At 34.5% G+C, this 23,378-nt stretch overlaps 1 protein-coding gene across 10 annotated transcripts in view; it reads right to left on the bottom strand.

The window, feature by feature from the left end:
* The window catches only part of PCLO (piccolo presynaptic cytomatrix protein), a 320,809-nt gene that overhangs the window by 174,570 nt on the left and 122,861 nt on the right, over positions 1 to 23,378 (bottom strand). For all 10 annotated transcript variants that reach the window (XM_085083444.1, XM_085083453.1, XM_085083378.1 and 7 more), the window contains one exon: positions 5,510 to 6,733. In XM_085083444.1, the coding sequence (XP_084939570.1) occupies positions 5,510 to 6,733 (1,224 nt within the window). The remainder of the gene's footprint in view (positions 1 to 5,509; positions 6,734 to 23,378) is intronic.

The following is a 23,378-nucleotide window of genomic DNA, read 5'->3' as shown; positions in this document are numbered from 1 at the left end:
ATGGTTCTAAATACAAAATAATACAGCTTGACAAATGTCTGCAGAATTTCTGGAGTCTGCTCCTTTCTTTGCCCATTCAATCTTTTATAATTGTCTAGAAATATGTCAATCTTCTCACATTTTGGGCTTACAGTTTAATTTTGTTGATTGAAGTATTACATATTGTAACATGCCACAGAATACATAGAGTATTGAAGCATGATTTAATGCCATTTGGAATGTCCCCACATACTAGAATTTCCCCTACATCTGGGCACTGTACAGATATTTTCTGAGTAGCACACAAAAAACAAGTTTCTCAGTTATTTGGTAATAAAGAGTAAGTTTCTGGTAGGGAAGCGTAATTGCAGGGAGGAAAGCATAATGGTCAGCCATTGATTAAAGGAAGTAAACAAGGCAGGCATTCCTGACTGAGCATCAGAACCAATGTTTTCCTTCTCATCCCTAATTAAACACCCTTAGTCATTCTAGTTTCCAGATCCTTCTACACCATTCTGACTGACAAGCATCTCTATCTCCTTCTATTAATAAAAAAAAAAAAAAAATCCCAAAATATCCTACAGCAAGTATTTCTGCACTAGTTTCCCTCCTGCTTCTCTCAGCTGCGAAATGTTCTGTACTTAGTGAAAGTACCTCATCATTCAGCTGAAAAACAGTTCAGTGTCCAAAACACAGCTCACCTCAGCTCTACTCTGAGCTGACAGTTTTAGGAAGTGTCCCCACCTCCACTGGCAATTTGAAAACAAGCATTCCAAAGTCTCGTGGTTTTAATAAAATGATATGATCTTTATTTTTGTTAGAGCTCTCAATAATGGAAGTAGATAGTATTTACCAGCTTTGCTATTCTAAGTCAGTGATTTCTGAAGTACAGCAAAACATTTCCTTAAACCTTGGATTTATCAACTTAATTGGCAACATGATTATTTGAAAAATAGTTAAAAATATGGTGGAATAAATATTATAGGAAAATGATCATGAACATTAATTATAATTTAAAATTAAATTCACACTCATGTTAGTTGCTATCAACTGCAAGTATTTTCAAAGTTTATTCACGCTAAAGTTATATTTAATGTTAAAATACCAAAACCCAAATATGTTTTATAGTCAATTATATTATTTTTTAAAACCAGTCTGAGTTAGATTTAATTTACATTTAAGGTACCTGTTCTTGCTTTTAGACATATCACTTTGAACATAATCCTACATTAAACCACCTACATTTATATTAATATTACAGTATTTATAATAATATTATTACAGTAGCATAATAATTTATATTTTATTAATTAATCATAATTTACAGGAGTGATTTATTATATGTTTTGTGAAATCAGATATAAAGTACATTTGTTTTTACCAACATTATAACCAATATTGCAAATCCAAATATCTGATATCACAGCAAAATCCATTGCTAATAAAAATCCAGAATGAAAAGAAACATTTCTACCGACTTCTTGAGTGATAAGCCTGTGATTAATACATAAACATGGAGGAACCTACAGTTCTCAAAACAACTTTGGGAAGTCATTACCACCTGAACCTTACAGCTCTCACTATTCTGAAGAACCTACTCTTGGATATTTTTTAGACATTAAGGATGGAATTATGTATGGTCTTTATGAAAAGTCAGCAATGATGCACAGTTAAACATTTCAGGTTTTGTATGTTATATTTACATTGATTTCCCTTCATTAAAGAAGAAAATGTTTAAAGGGAATTTATTTTTCTATGTTTAAAAAAAATACACATATCATTAGGACCAAGGGATTTTTCCATCTATAAATAGTATGCCTCTCAGTAAAATTTCACCTGTGACATTTGATTGTTATTTTTTCATTTATAACCAGTATGTTCATACTTATGAAGACATACACAACAAAATACTCTATGATCAATTTAGATGAACTACTAAAAAATGCAGACTTTGCTCAAGCTCAGAAGGTTTCCCAGGAGCTGAGGGACAGAATGCATTCATCTAGTGAAAGTGAACCTCTCAGATCTCAGTTCTCACAGGGAGATAATACAGTCAGTTGCAAAGCAAAGACAGAAGGCATCAACCAACCAGTTAAGCACAGAAAAAGGTAGAGAACAACTGGCCATGGAACAGCTTCAGCCATTCTCCTTGCAGCTGAGTCCAATGTCTAGTACATACTGGGACCAAACCAGAGGAGATGGCAATGAATATTGCTGTTGCCCACCCTGGTGTTGAACCTCAGTGTATGTCATGACTGCTATGAATCACAGAAAACTGAATATGCAAAAGCCTGCTATTTGTACAGTAAGGAAAATAATTTACAATAAGGACAAACTTTTCTTATCACTAGAAATAAAAGGGATGATAAAAATCAAAATTTCTTTTTAAGGTTACCAAAATATGAATATATTTTCTTTCATTTTTGTATATATTGTTGCCTGCATCATGGTACACGGAAAAATTACATACACGTCATATTTAGAGATCAACCTTAATGATTCTACAATTCTCTGAAAAAGTTCCATTGATTACCAAATCAAACCACAACTTTGTTAAAAAAAATATGGCTAAAAAAAGTGGCTTTTTTAAGAAAAAAAGTATTTGCAGCTAGCAAGATTATATTGTGTTGCAGAGGACAGAAATTTTATTTTGCAAAGGAACTCACAATATTTAAAAGGTTGTTTTCTTTATAGAAGAAATAAAGGTATCTACATTGTTAAAAAAAGTTTCACAAAGTGGAAAAAAAACCACGGTTGACTAAACCATGTAATCTCCATTTCAATTTTATATTTTCACAATGAAACATTTTATTTGTATCCAGAAAAATTGCTCACAGACAAGTCTTAGCCTCCTTTTTATATCTCTCTAGGCTGTGTTTTGTCATAAATGACATGTGTTAGAATAACGATGCCAATCAAAAAAAATATTAATATTTACCCAGTTAGTCAACTGAAGCACATGATCATTTCTCAGTAAACATAAGAAGGTAGTAATAAGGGACATATATTTGATATTTTGCAAATGTATGTCCAATTGACACCATGGTAATTTGTTCATGTAGGTATGTTGAACTACTTCTGTGTTAATTTGTGAGTTCCAAGATGACAAACAGCATGTGTTAAACCTCCAAGCTTCCTAGGCATCCCTGTCAGAACAGCTAACTGTTATTGCACCTGTCAATAGTCAATATTACCAGATGGTTTCTTGGGAAAAGGACCTGTAAAGTGTGAGCAGTCAGTTTATTTTTTAAAAAAAAAAGAAGAAATTTTATTTTAAAATGTTACGGAAAAAATGCTTTGTAGAAAAAAAATGGCTTTTATGATTCCTTTAATTGCACATTGAGACTCAAATATTTTCAAATGTTTCAATATTAAAGTCACTTTTTTCTCCTCAAAGGATGCCAGATATCTGAATACAATTAATATCTGTGATTTCTCCTGAACCTGAGGGGAGCCTACAAAAAGGACAGAGTGAGTATATTTACAAGAGCATGGACAGGACAGGGCAAAATGGCTTCACACTGAAAGAGGACAATTTTAGATTAGATATTAAGAAATTCTTTATTATGCAGGTGATGAATCACTGGCACAGATTGCCCAGAGAAGTTGTGGATGCTCCATCCCTGGAGGTGTTCAAGGTTAGGTTGGATGAGGCTCTGAGCAACCTGATCTAATGAAAGGTGTCTGTGCCCAAGGCAGGGGGGTGGAACGAGATCATCTTAAAGTCATTCCAATACAAAGCATTCTATGACTCTGTGATTTTCCATGGATTATTCTACTGTTTGTACTGAATCAGAACTTTAGCCTCTTCATGTCTTCAGGGATTTACTGGAGTGTTGGTTTTTAAAATTTATTTATTTATTTAATTTTTTTAGTGAAAAATGAGGATAGCAATAATTTCTTATCTTATTGGAAAGCTAGAAGAGTTTGTAACTATCAATTCCACAGAATTGGTTATAAAATGACAGCAGTTTGTCAAGTGCAGAAAGTACTAGGTTTTTCCTTGCATCCCTAACTAAAAATACACCTAGCTGAAATTCTCCATATGATACTGCCCAGAAATACATGTTAATTATATTCTTCAATGTTGAAGAAGACAATGTTGTCCTCTACGTAGTGAAATGGAATCAGTATGTGATATCAGTATATCAGTATGTGATCAGTATGTGATCAGTATGTGTATATCTAAATTGGTATCTCCTCTTCGACTTTTATCACATGCTCTCTTGGGAAGAATTGTGTCTAACAATGTTTGATGAACAGCACAGACCACACTGAAGTACCTCAATAAAGAAAGACTAAAAATAAATCAGTTAATTTTAGTAAGTATGAACTAGGTGATACACCTTCTTTATTCTAAATTCTGAACAATTTGAAATAGGATTTTCCCAGATCTTTTTGTTTGGTCCAAAAAGTAGGATTTCTGGCTGTGTTACTCTAAGCATGATTCAGGGATTGCTTCAGTACAATCGTACACCATAACTCTTGATGCAATCAAGAGCAGGAAACACAATATGTGATATTTATTTCAGACAGAAAACTTGGTTTATAAAAATAGTATTTTCCACAGCATAATTTCTGAATTAGACTATTTTTCTGTTCAAATATCTTGGTAACCACCAGGAAATACATAAAACAAAAGAAAACAAAAAAAGAAAAAAAAAACCCAAAACAAAACCAAACAAAAAAACTAAACCCTTGACCTTCTTGACTGGGATTATTTGAAAACATGATTCTGGCACAGGTTAAACATTTTCCTTAAGCCTACTCCTGTTTTCCTCACATATTACTGTCATAACATAATAATCAGCACCTAATTTGTGGTGTTGATACAAAAACCCCATAATTTTTCATTTCTCAACAAATGGTGCATGTTACTCACTTCAGCTGACAAAGTGACTTGTTGGTTAGTTCATGTCCAGCAAATACATTTACTTAAGAAATGCAGACCTCTGGTACATGCTGTCATAAACACATCTATTCCTCTGACCTGAGAGCCCACAAGAACCCTATATGAAAGTACTTGTCTACAGGAGATAAGCCAATTAAATAGTAAAAAATTTAAAGATTGCATGCTTTAATGTACCATGTTCAGGCATCACAAAGTATTCCTGAAATTTATATTATATTTTGGTATTGCAAAGCACTGTACACCTTATCCTCTCAGATTATTCCCTTTTGGGACTGAGAGCTATGAAAACACTCCAGTTTCAACAATTAATCTTCAAAGTCTGGAGACTCTAGAGATCAAGGTAAATCACTCTGAAATATTGGAAAAATTATTAAACAAGAGCTATGCCTTAGCTTCAAATGCTTAACTGCTGGAGAAATCATTCAAGAAGTCTTGAAACATAAATGCAGAGCATTGGACTAACTCTTGAAACTTTCACTCAGTGGGAGTCATTGATTTTATAATTTAGAATCATCTTGTAAAGAGAATAACAGTAAAGCAGGAAGGAGAGGTTTGTAAGGACCAGATTCTAAATTGGAGAAAGGGAGAAAGGGATGTGGGAGGGAGAAAAACACTTACTATTTTTTCTCGCACTGCTTCCACGTGGTCGGTTCCTGGCACAGCTGCTGTTTGAACAGGAATTTCTTCTTCCTGAGCTTTTTCAGGTTTCAAAACCTCTTGTGAAATCCCAGTTGTCAAATCCTCTTTCTTAACATCTTCTTGCTCCTTAGCTTTCAGTCCCTTATAAGGTTCTTCAACATCTGCTTTCTGTTCAGCAACACGGTCTTTAATCTCAGCTGAAATTTCTTCTTTTTTGTCTTCTGGAGGTGGTATGCTTTTTTCTGGGAGCACAGTTTGTTTTTCTTCTTCCAACGTGCTTAGGGGTTCCTTTTGGCCTGCACTTGTTGTTGCAGGAATTTTGTCTGCTGAAGGTGTCTTTGACAGTTTCCCTCGCCGAAGCCTTGTTTCTTCTTTTTGACCTTCCTCTTGGATTTTATCCACCGATGAAGCTTTCTTAATTTTTTCATATTGAAGTTTTATATCTTCTTTCTGAATTCCATGTTGGATTTTATCAACTGAAGCGGCCTTTGGCAATTTTACCTCCTGAAGTTGTGCATCTTCCTTCCGAGCTGCAGGTTGGATTTTGTCAGCTGACAGTGCCTTTGCCATTTTCATCTGTTGGAGTTTTGGGTCTTCTTTCTGAATTCCATGTAAAATTTTGTCAGCTGAGGGCATCTTTGTCAATTTTGCCTCTTGAAGTTTTATGTCTTCCTTCTGAACTCCATGCAAAATTTTATCAGCTGAGGATGTTTTTGCTATCTTTGCTTCTTGAAGTTTTTCATTCTCCTTCTGAACTTCATGCAAAACTCTGTCATAGGAGGCTGTCTTTGTGAGTTTTGTTTGCTGAATCCTTGGGTCTTCCTTCTGAGAAGCACGCTGGATTTTATCAGCTGAGGGTGTCTTGACAAGTTTTCCCTGCTTAGGTTTTGCATCTTCCTTTTGAATTCCTTGCTGGATTTTGTCAGCTGACAATGTTTTTTCCAATTTCCCCTGCTGAAGTTTTGGAGCTTCCTTTGGAACGCCTGGTTCTTCTTTCGGCTTTGCTGCTGCTGGAGTAGGCGGTGTGGAAGTCTTCTGAGGGGAATGTGAGACAGCAGGCATGGGCTGTTTTTGAGGAGAAGCAGGTGGTTTGGATGTTGGCTGTGGAGGGCCTGATTTCGGAAGTGGCACCTTGCCCATATCTCCAAGCTGTCCTGACATTGCCCTTTGGGTCTGGCAGTTTAAGCACAGCCATTCCTGTACCTGTGACACAACAAACATATGAAGTTACTTATTTGAAAAAGTAACAATAAATCATACAGTGTTTTCAGCAGATACAGGTGAATTATTTCAATCTGAATGCTATGCATACTACTAAGATATTTACTTTCTTTCCTGCTCTTGCATGAAGATCCATAACACCATCCTAACAGAAATGGAGCATGTCAGGTTGCAGAAAGCCATGATGAACAAATATAAAGACACTGTGAAAACTAACAGCAATGACGTTTTCCCAAAGTATTGATGACCCATATGTACAAAGTTTGCATATTTCTAACATATATTTCTTTCTAAACAAATATAATCTACTAATAGGTTCCCCTAATATTGCAAAGCTGAGTAAAAGGGCAATCATGGCTCTCTGGGTACCTTTTCCCCTCTTGAACTTGTGCACAGGTATCAGCACATAAATCTAATGTGGCTGTAACTCAACAGGAAGATCACCTCTCTGCTCACTTTACTGCTAAATCCCTGCTGCACGTTGGCTCCTTTTACTGTTCTTCACAGAAAATCAGAAAAAGGACAAGTGCTTCTATCTCTGCAAAAGATCTCGTTGCCAGTTGCCTAGCTACTACATGAGAAGAGTAATCACACTTTTTCCTGTGGGATTTGGTTCATAGTTCCTTTAAAACAGGAAAAAAAAATTAAATAGATAAAGGTACTGAAAAGGACAGAAAAAAGCCAGACTCTTCGGGATACTAGAATAGTTAAGGATTACTTCACTAGTGCAAAATGAGTTTCACTGGTGGATAAGAGGTGTATGCTATACATTAAAATCTACATTTAAAAATAGCTGATCAACTATTTTTATAAGTGATATATAAATTACAAGAAACACAGATGATTTGACAAAAATCTTAAGTAAGAAAAGCAGATATGGTCTAGTTTTATGGAAATGCAGCTAAGGAGAGGCTACTAATGTGTAAAACTGTCTGACAAATTTTGTTTCAGGCCCAAGCAAAGCAAGAAGACATGCATTATCATTCAGGTCATCAAACAATTACCTTGTATATTTATTATTCTACTTTTATAGTAATTATCAAACTTGTGAGTCCTAGTAATTGACAAAAAAAAAAATAGTACCTGATAATATTGTCCCAATAAATGCAGTTTATCAGCTTCATCAACTGTCTCCCCTAAAAGTTACTCTATCTTTTGCAACTCCAAAGAGAATGTCGCTCTGTATCAGACTATTAAATATAATTTAGGCATAGCTTTTCTACTGAAAAAAGCATTAAAGCATAATCCTCCAGGATCTACTCTCTCCATAGGAATTTAGAGTGTTCCAACTACGTATAATTTGTTTGGGAAGAACTAATTAAGAAATGTAAATAAAAACTTTTATTTTAAGCATGTGCAAAATATAACTCGGTTTTCTTGCAAATATTTTTCTTAGATAGAGTTATCTGGAATTCTTACACTAGTCTCTTTTCCTAGAAAACAGTATTGGAAGCTATAAATATGTTGTGTACTTTTATAAACTTAAAATAGAAGCAATGTTCTAGAAAAAAAATTTGCCCCCCAGAAAATCATGATATTATTATTAGGAGTCTGCAGTGGACTAAATATACTAGATAACATTTAGCATAAATTGACTACTAAAAAAGATCCAATTTCATAGAAGCTTGGATTTTTTTTCTTATAAAACTTGTGAAGACCAATATACAAAGTTGATGAAATAATTATCATAGATTTTTTTTAAAATTTATTGGAGGTCCCAAAAGATTTCAAACCCACAAAAAAGGGGGGAAATTTTGCCTTTTCCATTCAACCTGAAAAATGCTCATTCCACAATGTAAGCAGAAATAATGGCATTATTATTTGTGCTAATTTAGCTTCTGTCAGCCCAGGGTATGACAATAAGACAGTACTTAAATATATTAAGCTTTTCAGAATGTAGCTTTAGCCATCTTTAATTACATAAAAACATAATGAAGTGGCCTCTACCATGAAATAATCCACGGTTCAAAACATTATTGTCATATAGATATTCTTTCTGAACATGTTAATTTATACTTTAAATTCACATGTACTTTTCACAGTACTATTTGGCCTGTTTTATTTTTATTTCCTTACGTCCATATCCAGTTTATAGGGTCTCTACATTTGTTTCTTTTCTATCTACATTTGGCTGTTCATCTACACTTGGCTCTTCTCCTAGCTCTGCTGATTATGTAGATCCTAGTTAGTACCTCTCAACTGCAGCCTCCTCACTGATCATCCACTTGCTGCTTCTCAGATTCATTGTCACTTCCCTTTCCCTCATCTAAATCCTTCACAGACTCAGTTTCTTGAACAATTTTAGCAACTTTAATAAGAGTATTAAGTGTTTAAACCCCAAAACAATTACCTAGTCACTGTTTCCTTTGCTCAATGTCCCTATTTAGTGCCTGCTCCCTGCAGTAAGTTTCTGCAACTCAAGGACTACTCTTTGTACTCTTTGTGCTGAGTGCCTGGTAGAACAAATCCGTTAAAAGGAAAATAATGACAATTAAAAAGAGGAAGGGAATGTGATGATGAGCAGATTGGCAAACTACACTAAGTTTTGTCAAATCATGGAATTCCCAGTCTTGCCTCCCTGCCATACTGATGACTGTGATAGTAGGGAAATGACCAGGAATTGTCCTGATATCCAGTGGTTTAATGAACCTGGTCATTGTCCTCTTGGACTTTTTCTGCATCTGCATCTATTTGCCACCTTATTTTTCAGTGCAGCAGTATAGGCATTGCAAATACTACTTCCAAAGTTATGTGTTTCATACAATGTTTTTTTTATTATCACATGGTGATTTGATCACAAAAGAGCCTACAAAAATCTTCTAATAGCACCAGGCCTCTAGCTCCTGATTCTCTGTCAGAATGGTTCTCTGTAAAATCAAATTTTGTACCATGAAGTCATATGCCTCAGTTTTAGACTTGTCTTTTCCTCAGTTAACCTCATGCCCTGAATGCAAGCTTTTCCCTAAGGCTATCTCTTCAGTTAGCCTGTCAACCCGAATTTATTAGGACTTGGGAAATGGACATCATCTTCTTTTAGCAGTCTTCACTACATAAATCTTCTTAGTTCTTTAAAGAATTCTTCACACCCTTTGGTTCCTGAATTAGAAGTAGACATTATGATTGACACTACAAGCAATAAAAGTGCATTAATACTTGGAATCCATGGCTGCCTTCCTATGTTTTCAGCAACCCTTACAACCCTATATTGCTGGACAGAATAAAGTAGCTCTGTCAAAATGTTCTCCTCACTCTGTTTTGTAATAAACAAATATCATTATGAAAAGGGCATACATCTAACATTCACTGTGAGTGTCTGATTGTCAGTCACCAAGCAAGAGCTCTGCCCTGCTCGCTACAGAATGGCACTTTCTGCAAACAAAAGGAGTGAAGGAACTCTTGAAAAGCTCAGCTCAGAGGTTCAGGTTTCTGATTTAAGGCCTAGACTAGTACAGCACAGCAGAGAGTCCTCAAATCAGTTATACTGAGAAAATGGCTGTTAAGATGTGAGATGGTGTTTTAGAGAAAGCCAGGAGGTGTAAGAAAATTAAAAAAAAAAAAAAGAAAAAAAGAAAAAAAGTATAACCACATAGAGTATCAGGGAGAAAAATTCAGAAAAAATAAACTGACATTAAAAGGTACAAAGCCAAAAGGAAAATACAGAGAAGTGAATGGTAACAACCCAGCAAGAGTGAAGGTTGGCTGGTATGTTCCAGGCAGCTGGAGAAGTTGATGCTGCCTGACCTGACTGGTGACTGTCTGGCCAACAGACTCGATCCAAGGGCCTCACTGAGGTGTGAGTATGTCAGAATTAAAAACTCTTCATTGGTATCTCTCTGCTGTGTGCATTCATCCACAAATTGCTCTGTACCCAAGTCTGTACATCTTCCTTGCTCTGTCCCTCTGCCTGTGGTGGACATTGCCTGAAAAAAATGCGGAGAGGGAAGGCTAGATTCCAACCTAGAATGGGAATGCTGGCCTCTGAATTTCTTTGGGATGTGTGATTTAAAAATTCAAATCCCACACAAACTGAGGGCTCAGATCTCCTACCTCCAGGGGAAATATTCAGCTTGCTAGACCTACATATAAAACAGTTACCACCTATGTCACATAAATTGATATATGAGATAGATATATATGAAATATACATGAGATAAATATGAGAAACATAAATATTTAGAGCATGACCACCAAATCAGACTGTAGATCTGGCAGAAGAAAAAACTACAAAAAATGTTGAAATCCTGCTTTTCTCTATCCAAACAGTGTTAGGCAGGCAGGAGGTAACAGTGTAAAAGCAACCAGTTTGGCAGAGACAGGGTCAACAGTGGAGCCTCTATGGCACCTAGAATTAGAAAAAATGCAGAAAGGTTTTCACAGATACAGTGTCTGTGGAGGTCACAGGCAGATTTCCAGGCTCATTCTCCTGCATTTACACATAAATTTTGTCTAAAATGTCACTTAGGAACTTAAAATTATTTTTGGATTTCACCCCAAGTGGAGAAATGATGTGCAAACAAATGCTTAGTCAGATGGCTGATTTTGTGAGAAAACGTTGGAAAAATGTGGCTAATTTAGCCTCAGGAAATGAATCCCACAAATATGACCTATATAGGAGAAAAGGTATATTGGCTGCAAACCAAATGGATATTAATTGTCCATGGACAAATTTAGCTTTGAGATTAGAAGATCTTCCTTGCCATTAGTGATTTGAAGTTTGGAGTATGATACAAAAGGAGTGTGGTACAGAGAAACACAGTTAATTTCAATATATAATGTGATTGCCAACACAATCACTCAATGATTCATGAAATCCTACCAGTTTTAAAAACTGAGTTTCTGTAATAGCAGTTATGAGCAGAATGCATTATATTAATAGTATTAAATAGATTCACAGAATTTAGTTAACTTTATACATCAAGGTATCTTTTATCCACCAACGAGAGATCATAGAAATCCCCAAAACCTGGTTCAGATGAATTTAAAGAATCAAATTAGGAAAAAAAAAAGTAAAAATCCCTGCAGAATAAAGATGTTTGTCAACAGAAGGAGGAAGGGATTACTTTTTTAGTTTAAGAATGCTTTCTTTATTTGCTAAAGTCACAATCAAGATGAGATTGTTATCTGAACAATGCAAAACAAAATACCATCTTTTATTTTTTTCTCAAATAAAGAGTTTCAGTATGTGATTGAGGAAGACCAACTTATATCAGCATCTCATTATTGTTACTAATTGATAAGTTTACTTTTAAGCCATCACAACTATGAAGTTATTTTCAATGATCTCTTTTTCTTCCACAAGTAGTGAGAAAGGAAGAGAGTTGTAAATACTGCAGCAGACTACTAGAAAAGTACAGAGGAATCGGTGTTTCTCCCATGTGTCAGGAATTATCTATTCCTTAACTTTGGTAGTGTTGGGACTGCTGAATATTTCACTCCATTATGTAAAGATGAAATGCAGAATATGACAACATAAAGATGACCTGCTTCTTCAAGTGATGACAATTCTGAAATGGGCATACCCTTACCTTATTTCAAGATACATCTTAGCACCTTCAGAAAAAGCTCAAATTTTGTGTATTTTCAGCAACTGCTCTGTTCTATGGGAATTTATATTTTAGCAATTAAATTTAATAAATAATGGGATTTTTATGTGAATAGTGTCTGTGTATACTTTAATTTCCCTTAGCTATTTTGCTGAAGTCCCTTAGAGGCTTAGAATTATGCTCTCAATGCACAAAAATGTATCCCTAGTGTATATATACACCATCACAGATGCAAAAGAACCAAAGCTGTGGAAAAATAAATGCTTTTTTATTGAGGAGAGGGGAACATTACTGTATTTGTTTTTCCTCTGCATCTGTCTGTACTGTAATATGTTTGTTGCTTTTTCCATGCATCATTATAACAAGATGACTAAAAGTCCTCTTTTGTATTGGGAGGTTTAGCTGTAGGGGTTCTTTTGCCCAAAACAAAGGCATGACCCTTCCCCCTCAGTCCTGCACAGAGAAATTCCCATCAAGCTCTTTACTACCCCTGGTGACCACTTCTTCTCTTACCATGGCAAAAACAACCCCAGTGAAGGAAAAAATAATAAAGTGGATATGGGCTTCATTTAAAGGCCAACTTTTTGTTTATTAAACCTTTATGGTAGTTTTGAATATTGACTTTTACAATGAAATACACATGAAAATCAGCTTTCTGTCCTTACACATCAATGACCATATAATCTTCTTGTTATCAGTCTTTTAATCTACAAAGCCCATCCAAGAAAGGCTTCAGTATTATTTTAGTATCTCATTTCACTCACAAAAGCCACTGCACAGAGAATTTACTTGCAGGATAAGAAGATAATAGTTACATTCATAAACATATTTCAGTGTATATCTGATAATCAGACTCAGATAAAAGTTGTTGCAATGATATTCTCTTTCACAGGTTCTTTTAAGGAGATTCCCAATTAGATGACTCAAACACTGTCAGTTTGCTCGCGTACGTGACAAACGACCACGCTGTTGTGCATTAATTAATAGCAGTATATGACTTCTATTTATGCTATTCTTAACTTGCTTTGATAGAATTTTAGTTCTTAAAGATCTCTGTAGTTCATAAAGGCCAAAGAAATCCAAGGCTGTGGTAGTGTCTGAAGTCATAATTTTATGGTAAAAATACAGTTTTATTAAATAGTTATTTTATAAACCAGTTTAGTCTGAGTTTTAAAAATGTTAGGCTATTGTAATCCATCTTGGCTATATGTAGATGTTGAGAAGTCTCACTATGCTCCTTTGTACCCTTTATTACAACATGCTCAAACAATAATTCTCTTCTGTGCCTTCTAGCAGCTGAATCACAATTCCCCACACAATTGGTCAGCAGAATACGTGAGTATTCCCATCCCATCATCACTATTATTTGTTCTGAACTGACAAAATGTCCAGTGTCACAGATGGCACTAAAACAACAAACACCACCATTCCCTGAAGAGTTTGTGGTCTATTCAGTTCTGTGTTCAATGCTGACCTTTCACAGACAGTCTAGAGAAAATTGTTTTTCTTCAAAAACTAGGGCTTAGCTATGGAACTATATTCTGTAGCAAAAAGGAGAACTGTTCTATTTATTACATCTCACAATGTATATTTAGTTATAAGCTAGAAATGCAACCTTTCTATCTGAAGCTTAATGGATCATATATATAAACACCTTAACCATTCTTTCTAAAGACCCTTTATTTTGGTCATCCAAATGGAAATACAGAGGCAACTGATATACATCATTGCTCTGAAAAATCATTTTGCATTTTGTTTGCTCTTGCAAATCAGATAATCCTAAAACTAACATGTGCAGTTCACCCCAGCAATATGCTTTGCAAAACCAAAAATCTCTGCCAAGAGATTGAAATGTGTCTGTCCTTTGTCCCTCTTTTATCTATTAGTGCACTGAAAGTTCATTTTATAAAGAGGGTTCTGCATGCTCCAAGTGAAATAGTATTGAGAAAGACATAAATACTTAAAAAATAAATACTTAACTGAGGAGCTAAAATTATGACCTGGCTACTCAAATTCACTCAGAATGCTCTGGGGTGTAGTCTCCAGGTACATGCTGGTGGGCTGACTATTGTACTTATTCCTGGTTAGGGAGAGAGCCTGCAGCAAACTCTGCTCCACACAAACCTCACTTCAAGGATGAATTTGAGATTTGCTCAGAGTCTACACTAAAGTCTAAAGATAAACCTTTCTTAAAATAGTAGCCTGAAGAAAGGACCAAAATCTGTAATCTGATACTTCAATAAATGGCCTGATTTTTGAAAGCTTTAAATACCTGAAGACACTTCCACTGACTCCCACTTTTCAGTTCATCTCTTCTGTTTGAATCTTTTTAACTGGAACCACAGTGTACATATCTGTTTTACCCCTGATGTTTATTTTACATGGCTTCATCATTTCAATTTATTAGCAAAGATGTATGTATAATGTTTGCTTTCACTGTAATGTGAATGATATCTGAATCATTTAGGTGCCCGAAAATGAGGGGGACAGGCAAAGAAACAAGCAGATGAAAAATGGGGGATAATTCATAGAAAAAGAAACACACTATTCTCTAGGAAAAGAACACAGGTCCAGCAGAAAATGAAGGAAAGTCCCTCACGTGGCTTTGGAAAATTACATTAATTATATGGCTACAGATACAATTAGAAGTTGGCATGTAACCATTTTCTGACACACTAGCAGCTGCCATGACGGTAAAGAGACTAAATAAGTAAACAAAGGAAACATATATGACATCTCTGCAGAATTTATCATTCGGTGTGGCCATTTTCACTGAAAAGCGGCAAATTCCCAAGCTTTGAGGCAATGCAGTCCAAAGTCCAGGGAAAGTAAGGGACAGATGAGGTGCAGGTGCAAAAGGGAAAACTCAAGTTTTTAGTCTCTCAGCTTCATCCTCCTTTGAGGTTTTTGCTGATCAGCCCTTAGGAAGAGGGCTCAAAACCCTCAGGTTTTTGTTGATCAGGAAGACTGTGGTGACACCTTTTAAGTGACAATAATCTTTTCTGTATGTCCTGCTCATTGTTTTGACCTTGCGCTTTCCTGCCTACAATTTTGCCCTTGTGCCACCACACAATAGAAAATACTGAAAAGATAAAAAGGAATATACCATTTAGTCAGCAAGAAAATCCTGACAAAAACTGTGACTCAGAAAAGGTTCTCCCATAGTTTGGCAAATATGTACAAGAATTAAAAATAAAACACTTTTCTTGGAAAACTTCAGACCAATATTCATTAAAAATTCTTCTCAATATTTCGTACAGAGTGCAATCTGTTTAAAAGCATAACATGCTGTGATGCTACAGTATGACTTAAAGACGTTTTCTTGGTGTTTAATGTGCAAATAAATCCAATATACCTCAGCAATTACACATAATAAGCTTGAGTTTACTTTCAGGAGGCACCATAAAATTATGCAAAGAAAATACCAAATAATCTAAACCCATGTAAGTCTACCCAAAACAAAAGTACTGCTAACTCTCAATATAAATATTAAATATGAGAGGAAAAGACAGATTTTAACTGCCAGGGGAAGAAAAAAGAGTGAAACGTGGGGAGTGAATTTTTCTGTCTCTTTCGTGTCAATAAATCTGTCATAGCTCCTTGGAAGGAAGGGCAAGGCCCCAAAATATTGAGTTGAACTATTTATTCCATTTCCCAATGGACTTGCAATGCAAGCAATAGATGCATTATGCTCGAAATTTATTTGTTTTACCCTTCTAAAATAAGGTTTTTCACATGTGTCAAAGTACACACAGTACTGCTTTAGTGACTATATAGTGGGGAAAAAAACCTACACAGATAACAAAAAATGAGGTGCCTCCAAAATCATCTCATTGCATTCCTTAGTTGCACTTTCACTCCTTTCTGCTATCTTCAGAAGGGAAAAGAATCCTCTCAAAGCAACTAGTCAGCTCAGCTTTAATACTTATTACACAATTACGTATATAGTGTAGCTGATTCAGAATTTCCCCTTGATGAGAAGTCAGAGGATCCTTCCACATATCTTCAAAAATTTTTCATGAATGGGGCAAATCCATAATTTTACATTCATATTTGCGTGAGTGATACACAGACATCCACACACATATGCATATATGCAGAACACAGGAAGCCAAACCAGCTCACTCACTATATTCAAGTTTTATTTCCAGAAGGGGTCATTGACTCTTTTAATGCCAAAATCCTTCTAGTTTCACCAAGAGTTTTCCATTCTTAACCTTTTAACATTTCTTAGAAAGATACCCAAATCTATGTGGGGGAACTTCTCTATCTTCAAAGATTATTGTTCCAATAATTGCTCCAATAATTGCTCTCTCCACTGAATTTTTTTACATGTTGACTCTTAGATAGCACAAAATTGCAAAAAAAAAAAAAAAAAAAGCTAGTGAAAATATGAATTTTAATTAAACTTGTATTTCGAAAGAATTATTTTAAAACTTTAAAAATATAATCTTTAAAGGAAGTGATGCAAGACAAGATGCATGTGATACAAGCTCAGCACCTTCCCACACCATGTAGCTGAACTGGAAATGGATGTTAGACTCACAGTCCCTTTCAGCAACAAGTATCACAGTGACTTTGTCATGAAAATAGCTTCTGTTTTAAACTACACAAAACTCTACAACAATAATGCTAAAAATATAATAAATATGGCTCTACTTACTTTGAAATCACACATTTTCTATTTGCATTTGGTTTACTATTATTATTATTACACATAATGTTGCATTTGTTTTTTTATTATTATTACTATTATGCATTATGTATTCATGCTTAGTAGTCTTGTACCTTATGTCAGTTTTGACAAACATTATTCTTGTGGTTAATATTTGTATCATTCTTACAATGTCAGCAGAAACTGCATGGAAGCTTAACTTTTATCTTGAAACCATGGCCTGTCTTGAACTATGTTTTAAAAGGGTATTTGATGGCAAAGTGTCCTCAGTGAAACTTTTAGGTAAACTGAACATTTTTGAAGAGTTTTAGAAATATTTTAAAATACTATTAATAGAAAGTGTTGCTGGGTTCTAAAGCTAATTTCTCTTTTTACTCTGTCATTTCAGAAGCAAGCAGTTATCTTAATTTAGTTCTACACCCAAAACATTATTCACAAAAACAAACCAAAATTTTAATTCTCCAAACCTTGGACTGAATTCTATATTTTTATCCCTTATTAAAAAACTCAAAATGGCAAAAAATAACATAAATAGCAAATAAACAAATAAGAGCAACATTCATTTGAAATTTTATGTTGTCAGATGTGTTGCTGTGATTCAAAATAGGCTGATCTTATTTTCTCATTAAAAGTCAATTTTCAAGTCTTAATTAACTTTGAAGCATTTGCTCAATCCTTGAAACACTCTTTAAAAGAACCTGTTTACATCAGAGATAACATGATCCAATCCTCACTCTTCCAGGATGAGCGATACTAATGTCAGCTTCTAATTAATTTAATTGTATGTTCCCTTATAAGTCAAGGACAAACATCTGGAGATAAAAATGACAAAGAAGTCAATAGCTCTCAGTGATTTGATGAAAAGTGAAAAGTAAAAACAAAAAACAAAACAAAAACCTCCCAAAAAACCACCCCAAAGCCCAAAACTTCTTCCATAAGTTTTGTATTGCTTTCTTCTTTTCTTCCCTCTAGTCATATGGGAAGGTGGGAGGGGGGAAGAAAAAAAAAGGAGGCGGAAAAGTAGCTGAACAGCATTTTTTTGTTTCTGGAAAAAATTCTTAATGAAAAGTTGTGTTAATCTCTTTTCTCTGGGCTATGAAAGCCCACATTTGGCCAATGGAATTCTGATGATTAAAGTAAACTGAGGGTCTTACCCAGGTAGCAACTCCACTTTTCTGTGTAAAAATCCTGAACAAAAATGTAACATCCACTTTTATTGTTCTTTTATTCTTCTTCAGAGACAGACCCACAGTTTTATGCTATTTATAACCTCTCCAATCACCTCAGGATACTCCTGTAAGGAGTAGCAAAACCCAATGAAATAACATTTAAGACAAAAAAAAAAAAACCACAAAAAACCACCGAACTAAAAAACAAAACAAAACAAAAAAAAACCAATCAAAAAAAACAAACAACAACAACAACAAAAACCTCCAAAATCAAAACAGTGGAATGGATTTTGTTGGTGATCTGTAAAGCTCCTTATTTTTCTTAAATTATCCCAATTTTCAGAAAAAAATCTCCAAAATAAATTAAAAAACCTAAACCAACCAACCAAAAAACCACACATAAACCAACTAACCAAAAATACCTACCACCACTGCCATAAAAAAACCCCAAAACCAAACCAAAGCAAAAAAACACAACAGCCTTTTGGTACAACCATTCAAAATAATTTTTTAGTTCTTGGCTTTGTGACACCTGAACAATTTAGCTACTTTATTTTCACCTTAGTTCATAATTTATAAAACCACAATATAATTTGGGGTTTTTTTTCTAAAGAAAGGTATCTCTAGAAAAGGAACTTACTCATAGTTTTATGCAACTACACAGCTTAAATTAGGAATTCTCATTTACATTCTTTATTTTTTTAAATCATATATATCATGCATGCTGATTAAAAAAAACCAAAACAAACTTTTACTGAAATAGACATCTGCCTCAGTAAAACCGAAAAAAAAAAAATCAACTATACTATAATTTGATAGAAATTTTAAATAACCTCAGAAAGCAAGAGCCTTTGTCAACATGGGTTATGCAGAGCTGCAGATAGAAACACATGAAGAGTGTATTATAGTGATCATAACTCCAGATGCATGGCACAGGGAATTCAAATTACATCCTAAAACACAACAGAAATTATCATATCTCTATTACAGTCCATGTAATCAATTCCCAAGCCTTTGACGCCAGAATAATATGCAGTGTGCTTGTAAAATGAACCATTTATGGAGCTCTCTTCAAAAAAATATCTCTAGGCGATGAAGTGGAAAGTTCACATCTGTCTTGAAGGGCAAAACTGGAAGCAGTTTGCAGTGTGCAGAAGTGAACTTTTTTTGTACATCAAAGCAGTTAAAATTATGTTCTCCAATCATCTGCATTTAATATAAACCCAGTAATTCAGAAATAATATTTTTTTCTTTAAAATGGCACTTGGATGCAATAATTTTAATTATTCAGCACAAACAACTAAGCAGACTTCTTTTTCCAAAAATCTTGAGTTTCTACTGCTATGTTTTCAGATATGATGTAGTATAAATCCTGAATCATGTAAGCCAATTAAACAAATTAATTGCAAGAGAAAAGTGTTTATACTGATGTCTGTAAAAAACCAAAAATTGTGCAAATACTAATTCAGCTGAGTATTCGTTCCATAGTGATGTTTGGGAAGTGAAACCATACCCAAAATACCTACCTAGGTACATAAAATTCACCACTCTTAAGTTTTTGTAAGAGATCTTATTGTTGATTGAACATTTATCTGTGCAATGAATCTGACAGATTAATTTTATCTTGATTCATTCATTTATCAATATTTTGCTTCAATATCCCTGATTATGCTACATTGGCACTTAGGAAAAACATTATCCTTTAATGCTTCATTAGCTACTTTTCCATCATAGTTAAAAATGTACATTACAACTGTAATGTATTACAGTTAATCTGTAGCTCACTCATAGTACCAGTTCTTTTCAGTTCTCCCTTTCTAATAGAGTATTTGCCCAATAAATTTTTCATGGGACATTGCATCTTATAGAACTAATTCATACATGGTGCATAATATTGCCAAAATGTTCCTTAGAAATGACTTATGGGAATAATATTGCTGTCAATAATCATTAATGAATTTAATTGACAATTTTGATCATGCAAGTATGAAAACAAAGCAATATCTGGCACAAAATTGAGTATTTTATGAGAAGTTTATCTAGGTAATTGCAGACTAAAGGTTTGCCAAATAATTGCAGTCAAAATTTTATCTAGGTAATTGCTGAACACACAAAGGCAGAAGTCTGTTTTTGTCGGGTTTTACATAAAAGCATTCCCTGAATTAAATCATCAAACCACATGAACTGATTTAAAAACACACTAATAAAAGTAGGAAATGGTTTAAGAGTTTAACAAAAACCGAATAAACCAGCAAAACGACAAAAGTTGTGGAAAACAGACTGTGCCACAATAAAAGGCCTGGCAGGATGAGTGCTAACAGGCACTCATGAAAAGTTATGATTTATTTTAGACTGAGAAGAGCTGGGAAACCAAACGGCTGGAGGAAGAAGAACAGCAAAACCCAGAGGACTTGGGTAGCTCCAAGTTTACAAAGAACATGTTTTACTCGCATTCCATCAATAATGATCCTTCTCAGAAAAAAGGAACATTTAAACAAGAGGAAATGATTGCTGCTCTATTTATCATGATTTGGTAACTACTTTGTGTTATATAACAACAGTAAGTATGGTAAAAATAAACTTAAAGAAAAATGCTCCTCTGTAGGACTGGCTAATGTGCCTTTAGAGCTTCCTCTCTAAAACCTGATGAACTCTCTAGGATGTTGTGTTTGCTAGCTTGATTTGAAAAACATGTCATTGTAGATCTATTGTACAAGGCTTCTGTCTGCCAAAGCAGGAGTTGAAAAATGATCACAGAATCACAGAAGTTCAAATATATTTTTAACAGTTTCTTCTTAACATGAATCTGTTTTAATTGATATGTCATAAAATGAAACCATTTTGTGAAAAGGACTATCCAGATCATGTATGTTTGACAGGGTCTTTTGTGTGACCACCTAGGAAATAAACTCACTGAGTTTCCAGAATTTCTGGAGATAAGAGAACATGTTATACTCAGCGTTAATAAAAAGACTATAAGTAGATAAAAGACATAAATGAAGTTCTAAAAATTATTAAAAGTCACATTAAATATAATGCAGCATTTCAAACTCAAGCTACTTTTCTAAAATCCCACTCAATAACGTGAATGTAGTTTATATTTGCTGCCCCAAAACACCCACAATCCTTCTCAAGCTGACCCAGATTGATTCTACTTGGTTTAAACTCTCCATGCTTAGCTAGAAAGTGTCATAATCTTACATTTTTTTTACAATGATAAAAGGCATAACATATTTCTAAAATATCTTGTGAAAAAACTGCATGGCCACATTACATTTTTATAATCTGTGCATACTTTTAATGAGCCACTTAGAAACAGCTAAGGGGAAAAGAAAAGAAAAACCAAAACACTGTAGAATGAGCAGACTAAGACAACCTGGAAAATGCCATTTGAGGGCAACAGAGAGATTGTGTTTTAGGAAGCTCAGAGAAGTGGTACATGTTTTGTGCTACTTTCCATTGATGATTTTCACCAGAAAAAAATTAAGTTTGTGATATTTTCTGTTCTCGTTACAATCTATGTGACAAGAAGGCATTATGAATTTTCTATCCCATTTACAATCATTTTTACAAGAATAAATTATACCAGCATTCATGGCTCACAGTTTATCACCCTGAGCACTAGATCCATTAGGTAGATAAGCAGTGTCTGATTTTAATCTCACATTTACCTGGTGAGATTTGCAAGTGTCCTCAGTAAAACTGAGACCTTTGTCAATTTATGCAAATGTCATGTCAGATATAAGTAAACATGAGGCTAATCTACAGAGTTCAGATGCAAAAAGCCCCCAGCGAATCTGGTGGCACAAAAGGTGAGGTGCAAATAAATATTTATTGGTCCCTTCTTTAGCCTTTCTGTCTGATCTAGGCTATTTATTATTAGATGGACTCAGTTTCTACAGACCTGTTTTATGTTTTCTAAAATATTATTCCCTTTTCAGACTCCACCATTCTTTCTTCTGTACTGCACAGAGGATGACATGCTGCACTTAGACACTTTGCTCATTTCAGGATGTCAGAGTCCTGCTCAGACTTTAATTCACAATGCTCATAAGAGAAGAAACATTACAGCATTCTGTGGAATAGTCAAAATGTAATTGGAAAAGTTATGATTTATTTTAGACTGTTAAGTGAAACAGACAAAAGCACAGCAATTGACCTTTGGTTTAGTGTCTGTATTTCCTCTTGCTCCCTGCTCACATTAATTTTGAGGAAATCCAATTTTGTATTTGTAGAAAAGGAAATGTCCCAAAAGTTTGATGATGAATGTCATAAACACCAGCTTTCTATGGCATTCCAGAAAAGTGGCAGAAAACAATGTATAGATAATTTCTCTTCTATGAATATGACTCTTATTAAGGCTTTTTTTAAATTCTGCATAGGGACAAGTTGCCCAACCTAAACATCAGGGTTAAAGAAAAAAATTTGCAAAAAATCCAGTTAGCTTTCTAAAAATATTTTAATACAATCATTATTTCTCCTCCAAAAAGATCTCTGAATGATAAAAACTCTCCAGTCTTGATGTGGTAAAGGGCATTTGCTGACATGCACAATACACATCTAGAAGAGATGCACAGTGGTGACTGTTGTAAAAATCAAAAACTCTTAATGTACTTCAATGCACATCAATAATTGCCAGTGCAAAAAAAATGCCAGTAAATCCTGACAGGAATCTTGAGGTTGTGTGTTTCCCATAAAATACGTCTGAACTATTAAAGATTCATTGTGATTTAAGGTTGGTCTGTTGAAGTTCATCCTAAGCAGATGACTTAATTAAGATACAAAATATTGCAAGGTAATCAAACTGTGATTTTTCACAGAACCTGTGAAAAAAATAAAAAGGATTAACTATTCCTTGAATATAGCAGACTTTAATTAAAGTTAATCAGATCTGTTCAGCCCACAGTGGCCAAAGAGAATATTTAACAAGCTTTGTGTGGGGGTATGTATGTTTGTTTACCTGCAAATTTTAAGCTTCTAGGTCTGTAGTCTACTAGTATTCACCACACAACCTTGATAGAAAAATGAAATATTTTAATTTAATACCTGGACTCAACACAATCTTAATTGGAATCAACTCTGTTTTATAAATAGTTAATTTGGCAGATCCCGCCTTACTACTGAATAAAAAAGACAATGGAAAAAATATTTGAAAGTGCTAGAAGGACAACTTTTGAAGGCTGCTCAGCTTCTCTTCTGGAAAATACAAAAAAGAACAAAGAACCACAGAGCTAAATCTA

Source organism: Lichenostomus cassidix, chromosome 1Aa (assembly GCF_008360975.1).
Source record: "Lichenostomus cassidix isolate B80296 chromosome 1Aa, HeHo_3.0, whole genome shotgun sequence".
In the NCBI taxonomy this organism is placed as follows: domain Eukaryota; kingdom Metazoa; phylum Chordata; class Aves; order Passeriformes; family Meliphagidae; genus Lichenostomus; species Lichenostomus cassidix.
This window is presented reverse-complemented; position numbering and strand designations above follow the sequence as displayed.